We start from the raw sequence: 9,369 nt of genomic DNA on the forward strand, positions 1-9,369 counted from the left end.
GAGCCTGCTTGAGGCTGACTGCATAGAGCTGCCAATAATCATTTCATGCCACAACTTCCAGAACCAGAGCAAAATACTCTGCAACACAGGAATGACAAGTCAAATAACAAATAACATTTTATTTCATTTACAGTGATATTTTTGAGTAGCAAAGGAACCATGACATATAGGAGCCTGTAATAAAAGTTCATGTGTCTTATCTTTATAAAATAAATGAAATCATACACGCAACATAAACGAATGTGCTCTTTGAAGACATTTGAAAAATGTCGTGTCTTGATAACTATTATTTTACTTACTGATGTCTGTTCTGCACTGGCTATTCCACTCTGAAATACAATTTAATTGTCAGCATGGTAGCTTTTTTTATCCATCATTCCAAACCTAAAATAATCATAGAATCATAGAATGGATTTGGTAAGGAGGGACATTAAAAATCATTTAGTTCCAAGCCCCTGCCGTGGGCAGGGACACCTTCCACTAGACCAGGTTGCTCAGAGCCCAATCCAACCTGTCCTTGAACACTTCCAGGGATGGGGCAGCCACAGCTGCTCTGGGTAACCTGTGCCCATGCCTCACATTCTGTTAAGAATGCTGGTTATCAAAGCATAATCTCCAGGACACAGAGTTGAGTCACAGATCAGCCAAATACTTGACTTCAAAAGCTATTTATCTTGCAAACAAACATACTACTACTGCTCTTTACAATTGGAAAAAAAAAAAGCACCCTATTGAAAAATTAACCTATCCCTCCATTCCTCCTCCTTGTCCCCCCCACCCATTCCACCCCTCAAGGAATCTTTTTTTTTGTAATTCATATTTGGCAGCACTTAATATATTTATACAGATTAGGATCTTCAATCCATAGTCCAGCTCTTCATTGATTAAAAGCAGTCACAAAAGTAGAGACAAGTGACTAGAACAAAAATCCATGGATACCATGTACACCTTCTTGGCGTTCAATGCACAAAGCTATAAAAACTGAACGTAATTTTGTGGAATAAGTCCTCTCTTGCCATTTAATGTGCCTTCTAGCCATCCTGGCTCTCTGGAAAATTGCACTGCAAAAGAAAAGGAAAGAAAATTACTGCATCTTTTTATGTTTGAATTAGTACTTTGCAGCTTTAGCTCCATGACACCAGGCAAAGCATCCATAAAAACATCCAATCATCTGCAATGACCAGTTTAAGAATCTGACTAAGAAAGATAAAGAGGATTATTAATGACTTAAATACTTCATAATATACTTCTGCAAAGTGTACATGGTGAAATAGCTTTTAGGTGCAGGAGACTTCATTAAGGAAATGGTTAACAGAGCTTAGGACAGATATATAAAATAGAAAAATCTGTGCCTTAGGGGAAAAGTCAGAATTAGTATCAAACAGTGGAAAACACTTTCAGTAGATGGGGCAAAACAAAAGCAGACACCTGTCTTGAGCAGAGGTGATGAATCTGGAAGCTCAGAGCCACAGCACCACAGCATAGGACCTTACTTGGCATGAAAAGTAAGCGTGGGAAGGATTGTAGGGGAAATAGAAATGAGCCAGATGTCACTCCAAGTATCATCTCCTCAGAATAGAGCTGGTATTAGAAGTGACTAGTGGACAAAATCTGAATCATTCTTCTGATTAAATCCTCTCTCTGAAATTCAAATCCATAGTCCAATTCAAAAACACAAAGCAAAGGCTTGAACAGCTCCTTGTGCCATCCTAAGTGTTTACCACTGCTGATCACAAAGTTTATGCAAGAGTATCCATGAATCTAAAATAATAAATATTTCAGCTTGGACTCTCAATGCCCCAGAAATTACTCTGAGAGCAACAGAACTAATGAAATCTGACTTCCTGTATATGTATTTTGACCACATTTGACAGGAAGTTAAAAAAGAAGCATAAGCCTCCTTTCTTTGGAAAACAGACTAAAAAGTCCTCAAATTCCCCTCTGAGGTGTCTTTTAAGGATGTAATACAGGTACCTATTTACCTACGTAACTGTAAAATCCCACACTTTTTAGCAACCTACGACATTTTCTACCGTATTAATTTATCCTCGCAGTGCTTCTGAGACAGACAGTATTTAGGGAAGACATCAGACAAATGCTGAAACATGCTGCCAGCCATGTCAGTGCTTTATTTAAAACACATTAACACATTGGGAAATGTGATATTTGTAGCCTTCTACATATCAGGGAAATAACAGTTAAGAGAGAGCAGCATGTTAAGTCTCACTTCCAAAAGCATTTTAAGGCTCTAAATTTGAGCACTTAAAATCGTATTTTCCCTTGGTTTTTCCTTGTGTCCTATTATTGTCAGACAGCTGTGCTCAGAAACCACGCTTTAAACAACAGCTGTAACTCCAAGGAACCCAGAAAACAAAACTGCTTTCAAACGATAGTGATCATTTAGATTCTGCACAAAAGTCTGGGCTTATATTTGTAATAAATCTGTTCAACAGAAAGATTCCAAAGGAAAAACGTGCATAGAAAATTACCTTTTAGGATCTGTGCTCACACAGTAACTTACATTACCATTAGTAATTAGCAGGCCCTCCTCTCCCTTTGTCATTTCTATTCCACAATTACAGAGTACACATGCATTTAAAAACTGCATGGCTGACACCACCACAAACCTCCCTCCAGAAGCTGTAATTCTACATTTCCAGCAAACACACCAGCAGCCAGCCAAACCCCTCCCTGAGGTCTCCCATACCTACAGAGCATACCTGTATCACAGGAAACAAACTCCAAAAAAAAGGACAGATTAGGAAGAAAACCAACTAGAAAACCTGGAAGCAGGGAATTTCTACCTGTCCTCTGGTACTTAACCCTTATTTCCAGAAAGAGGGTAGATAGCACTGGCATGTGAGTGTCTGTAAATCAAAGGCCTGCTCAAACTGAGGGGAGCCCTCATCTGAAGGAATCTCACTGGAATTAAAATTTACATAAAATTTACCCAGGGGAGGAAATGCTCAAACACCATTCAACACAACAGCAAACTTCCAAAGAAATATTTTGTAAGCAAGTTTGATAAGATAATGGTGAACTCTGCACCCAGCAGCTGGGTTTGAGTGGCAAACACCATTTTCACCCCAGAAGATGAGACATAGCTGGTACAACTGAGCTCTGGGCTTGGGAAATTAAATATTGCACATGTACATTACACAGCTCAGGGCACCACTTGTTGGCAGACAGTTCTTTTAGACTCTAGGAAGACTGAAGAAGGAATTATCACTCAATTACACCTAAGGCCACCATTTCTAGAGATTTGCATTTAAAGAAAAAAAAAAAAAAGACAGCAAAAAATAATTCCTAATGTTCAGCAGCTCTGGTGACTGTCACAGCAGGGAAGGCTTCTGTCCCCACTCCAATCACCTTGTGCAAGAAGGGCTAAGATACCTGTGTACATCACTGACTGCTTCTGTGGGCAAATGATAGTAATGAGGGTGCCATCCAAATGTAAAGCTGCTTTAAGCTCCAGTGATCCTGTTTTCCTTGCTAATCCATTTCTGAAGTACAGCATACAACAGCATGCATTCCTTTAAAATCAAAACCACTTAACCACACAAACCCCATTCCCCTATCGTGCACAGCTCTTCTTAAACCCATGACACAGCCTGTTTGTGAAAAAATAACCTGCTCAACAGAAGACTTCTGTAGTGTCCCCTTTCTGTCATTTCTTCTCCATCAACAACGATTACAGTTCTTAATGCTTTCTGAGGCCTGCCTCATTTAAAAATACCTTGCTGCAGAAACTACACACTTGGCCTTAAAACCTACGACTCATTACTAGAGCAATCATCCCATAGGACTAAGGCTCCTCTTGGCAAGGGACAGGAGGGGAAAATACTTGTAGTAAAAAAGATACAGAGCAGAGAACTAAACATTAATATTATCAGCAAGATTTAATGAGTGTACAGCAAGACCGCACAACAAGGCCAACCACCGAACCACCACTAAAAGCCATCACCTCTTAGGACAGCGGAAATAGCAGCTAAGTTGAGAGCTCAGAGTGGGACAGTGACTTTCTCAGTACCTGCTGCAAGACCATTTCAGCAGCCTCACTCATGGAGGACGAGTGCAGGGAAGGAGGATGTCTGAACATCTGGATGACAGCAAGTGCTATGGAACAACCACCCCAACTAAAATGGGCCAACAAAATCTACAGACTTGCAACTTGCAGTGAGATCTTCTGATTTCTAATCAAGAAACACCATCAGGTCAACTTGGCATTTGCAGCATTAGTTCTTACTTTTCTGTATTCCCCATAGGAAATAGCTTTGATATTGCCAATGTTATTATTTTCTAACTGCAAATAAGGCTAGCAGCTCTTCCCAGAGACCCAGTACTATAAGCAGACTTTGCTCTGCTCTGGCAACTCAAAAGTTTCACAGGTCTCAACCACAACGAGAGCAAGACTCACTTCCTCAGCAGTATTAGTTTACTGCATGGGTGCCACTAACTTCAGCAAGACTGAATCAGACACTGATTCACACTGATTTCCACATCTTCGTGGAAACTGGCTGTTTTGGGAGCAAATCAAACCTACGTGGTGCCTGGCACAAGAGAGCCTCCCTTTCTCATGGTCTGTCAATCAGAGTAAAAACCTCAAAAAGCAACATAAATGAGGATTACTGAGGGCAATGGAACCCTCGCTGCTAAAACCACTAGAGCACCAGAACTCACTTCCATAGAACTCGATGATGCTGGCCAATTTTTCATCAGGAAATTCAATTAAAGCAATCAAACGTGCTTGCAAGCCCTCTGTGTTTAGAAATCCCTCTGGGTTTTTGCAACAATCCCTCTGGGCTGAGTTGATCACAGAAATACAGAAATACTTAGCATGCTTAGGGTTAGCCTGGAATTTGAAATTTCAAAACTTGCCGTTGCCCTTAATTATTCTGTGAGAAGCAGAATGATCTTGTGGACAGAACACAGGGCTAGGAGTCAGGGGGTCTTCTCCCCATGAATGTTTCCAAGTGCTCTGAAATCCACAGATGAAAGGTGCACCAAGAAGTGGCTCTATCCCCATTTTTACCTCAGCAAAAGAACCATTTGCACATACAGTGCAATACAGTATTTTGGGAGTACCACTTCTCTTGGATGTAAATCCTTGATTGGTGAGGACCATAAAGACAGTTCAGAAGCCACAGCATGAATTAGAGGGTAGAGAGTGCCTTGGAGGCAAAAAACCAGGGACATTAACTGAGGCTGGCACTTTGTTACTGTGGGAGAGAGAGATGGGGATGACAATGGCAGTGTGAATGAGGCTTTTTGTGTCCCTTTTATACTTGGTGGGGATGCTGGTTACCCCACTTCTCCTAGGGAACAAAACACTCTCTCAGTTTTCCTCATGTTTTCTCTCCCCTAAAATCGGATTTTAAAAATTGTAAAAAGCCTTGATAAGAGCTATCTTGACAAGTTTTCAGGAAGCCTTCCTGCTAGCAGTACTGCCAAGGAATTTTTATTGTGTAAACACCATTTAAACTATCTGAAACACTTCTCCAAAGTGAAATTCCCATTTACTGACTTTTAAGAAGTCTCTTTCAAGAACCAGAAATTTAGTAACACTTGGCTCCAAGACTGGCAAAATTTCAGTGCCAGGCAGTCTGATTATTCTTTCCCTGATTATTGGGAATATCTGCCTCAACAACAACAGACATACACAGCCAGCATATGTCTCTCTCAATCTCAGATCCTACTCCGCTTCTTCCCATATGTGCCCTTATCCAGCTGCAAACTCTTCAAGCTTTGCCTCCAACCACTTAAATTATATTGTTATGTGCTGTCAATAATATAGCCTGTAACAACTGGGAAATAAAAATATTGGCACAGCCTAAGGCAAATTGAATTGAAGATTTAAAAAAAAAAATCCAGTGGATATTGTTCAGATTACATTATTTATTTTCTTACACAATTCAATTAAATAGAAAACTTTGCCTTTTCTTTTTAACTTACCAGATGGTGCCTTAGCATTTATATTCTACGGCACTTTAATGGAAAAACTGTGGGTTTTGGGGAAGCACAGTGAAAACACCTGAATGTGAAAATGCTAAGGTGCTCTACAGATTCCTATCAGGTGATGCAAAGCTTAATTTAAAATATTAGCAAATCTAACCTTGGCAGACTGAGACAGATTTTTTTTCCCCCATTCAGAAACAGAAAATGGAGATGGGAACAAAGGTTAAACTCACCTTCTTGCACCAGTATTACATTTAGCAGCTCTGACAGGTGCAAGACTACTTCCCTAAATGCCATTATCCTGTCTGAGGCTGGAGCAGCCAGAAAAATTCATCCAGAATAATGACAGGTGAGAGAGAACCATTGCAATCAACATCTATGGACCAAGAAAGACAAACCAAGAACAGGGAAGGAAACAGGAAAAAGGAAACAAAGCAGAAAAGCGAGGAAAGAAAAAGGGAAGAAAAGAGACAGGATTAGAAAGTGAGACAGGCCAGGTGGAGAAAGGAGAGATGGATAAAACCTTCACTAATGGAAACAGCACTTTTTAGTAGACATTAATTTAACAGTTACTTTAATGGTTGATACTAGCTGTATGTCAACTTGATTGATGCGTTGTCACTTTGATAGTTAAGGTTATTGGTAGAGCTGCAGAATTGATGTATTATTACTTTAATTCTTCATTTGGGGGCTTTATTAGGGCATATGGGAATTTAAATTGAGTAACTAAAGAACCTGAATTGATTCACTGGAATCTGATTTCAGCACAGACACGGGGGTGCCTGTTACAAAAAGAAAAGGCCCATGTTGAGGCACTTAAGAGGTTTCAAATGTGGAGATCGGTCTGCATTTGGCATGAAAAGAGCCATCCGTGACAAAACCTACTGGGAAACATTATGAAATGACCATTAGGTTTTTACATACACCCAGTTACTGCCTTATTATTTGCATGCTCTCCCCATTTTTTTCTGCCAATCCACAGCCTACCTGAGGGTGAGAGCCCTGCAGGACATGGACAAAGCTTGTGAAATAACCAGGATAGAGCGGAACAAATCAAAACAAATGTGTTTAAGGAAATGTGAGCTTTGCCATTGGAAATCTGCAATTAAGTTTTCCAACTGCAATCCATGCAACCTTTTTCCCAAGCTTCAAACATTACTTGTCTGAGGATATGGAAAAAGTTACAGTTGAAGCATTTCTCCACAGATGCCAGAGTCAAATTCCATACTTGTTCGGGGACAATCCAACTCTCCAGCTGACAAACTCAACTGAGGCTGCATTGCACCAAATCACGGGGACTTTGCCACCACTCCTTGAGTTCTCATTATGCAAGGAGAGAATCTTAACATTGCTCTCATGCAAAAACACGACACACAAGGAACTGCTTCTTGGAAGACTTTCTTGCCCCATGCCAACACAACCCTTGCTGTTCTGCATCAGAAATGCCTCTCCCAGACATCATAGCTTTTCCACCATGCACTAGATTTTCTTTCCTATACACAGTTTTATGTCTGCTGAAGATCCCTATCAGTCATGTTTTAAAAAACTTAAATTAAAATAGCTGGTGTTAAGGACTTTAAAAAGAGCAATCACTTCGCTAATTCATCTTTAAAAGATTTCCCACCTAACTTGATTCAGACATGATTTGCCTGCAAGGTAGCTCTAATAGGAAACATCAAGAATGATTTTGTACAGTGGGTGCTGGTAGGGAAGAACCTAGTGGGGACGCCAGACCACTTTATGTTGAAAAAAAAGGCAGAACTGAAGTCTGGACCAAGCTTGCTGTTTACTTGTTTGGGAGGAGACAGAGAACAAAAAAATCCTATTATAACATACTATAAAAAAAAAAAAAAAAAAAAAAAAAGATTTTGCTGAGCTTCCCATTCTGCATCTTCAGAATTTGTATTACAGTAGTCATTGGCAAAAGGTTTGAAAACTAAAACCTTTCCTATCAGTTTGAAGTCCCTGTGCACTTGCTGAAGGGTAGATCCATGGAAGCTCACTGAGAACACAGTCTTGAGCACAGGAATCACCTTCTGGATGTTCATATGTAGTGCTACATTTGGATCCATAGAAATCATTAAACACAGTCCTTCATTCTGCACCTCAGTGAATATTCCTTTTTCTACAAGTACATGCACAGACTAATGCAAACCTTGATCTAAATCAGTAAAAACACATAAAAAATGTCTTTTTCCTCCATCGTTCACCTGATTTACCTGGCACTCTGTTTGCTTGAAAATCCTTAAACACATTTTTTCTTTCTTTAAAAGAAAACCCATGTGTTATTTTACAACAAGAGTTCACATTTTAAAAAATTCAGTTTCACTGGCCAAGGTGTTCTCTTCTTTTACTGAATAACCTTTTTTTTGGTACTACAACACATTTAAATGACGCTCAAAAACTATACCAATTCAAAGAGTCTATTCACCCAAAATCAAAAGCATTGCCTCACAGTGCTAAGGATATGTTAAGTAGCTTCTTCATACCAGAAAATATCTCCATCACCAACTGTGTGCCATCAGCAATGTTGGCAGAATAGCAGTCAGGCTTGTATTTTTATCCAAAGCCATTTTAGCAGTTTTGTCTATTTGTTTTTCATTGCTTTATATTTACGCAAGCAGTACTTACCATCTTCAAATATTGCTCCTATCTGAAATGACAATTCAGAGCTGTGTTCTGCTTCACATGGATAAACTGCTCTTGCTTTTCGGTGGGCAACACTGAAAAATGAAATTATGAATTATAGCAACTTTTTACTATTATGAAGACACTCTCTCAACCATCCTCTCTCCATTCACATTTGGAGATGACTAAAACTTTAAGCACAATCTCACATGCATCATTACAGGCTTATAATTCATGCACACAGCCAAAGCTGAAGCTTCACAGCTTACTGTTGGCATTTCTGAATATCATACTCCCAACTTTCTGCACACTTATTTTTATGACAAACTCGACTTTCAACTACAGTTAAATTTTTTTCAAGCGCCAGTCAGCAATGAACTCAATAACAGGCAGAGCATATTATACTTCAAAAATTCAGCCGTAATAAGAAATAGGATTTTGTTATCAAGTGTTGGGAAGAATTTGTGAATATACCCTACTACTTGTACTAGTTTGAAAACAAACCAGTGGGAGGCACCAAGTCAGAATAACAATTTAATGGAAATTAAAGAAAAGGAAAAAAATGTAAAAGAAAACACTGGTTCAAACTGACAGAGTCAAAATACAACCTGAGTCCCTATTAGGCAGGGTGGTGGTAGCAGTCTGGTAGAATGGTGGCTGCAGTCCTCTGAAGCGGTGATCCTGTAGTAAAGGGGTCTGCTCTTCCTCAGAAGGTCCAGTGGTGGCTGTGTAGCTCCTGTCCTCTGGAAATCCAGTGGAAAGGGTTGTCTCTGGTGTTCAGAGTCC

General features: G+C 39.7%; 1 protein-coding gene across 1 annotated transcript in view; it reads right to left on the bottom strand.

Annotated features, from left to right (window-relative positions):
* Positions 1–92: 92 nt before the first annotated feature.
* Positions 93–9,369, bottom strand: part of ARHGAP10 (Rho GTPase activating protein 10) — a gene marked incomplete at its 5' end in the record, with an annotated part of 104,181 nt that continues 94,904 nt past the window's right edge. The window contains 2 exons of the mRNA XM_017744110.1: positions 93–1,061; positions 8,587–8,678. Of these exons, the coding sequence (XP_017599599.1) occupies positions 973–1,061; positions 8,587–8,678 (181 nt within the window). The remainder of the gene's footprint in view (positions 1,062–8,586; positions 8,679–9,369) is intronic.

Source organism: Corvus brachyrhynchos, unplaced genomic scaffold (genome assembly GCF_000691975.1).
Source record: "Corvus brachyrhynchos isolate BGI_N302 unplaced genomic scaffold, ASM69197v1 scaffold229, whole genome shotgun sequence".
NCBI classification, from domain to species: domain Eukaryota; kingdom Metazoa; phylum Chordata; class Aves; order Passeriformes; family Corvidae; genus Corvus; species Corvus brachyrhynchos.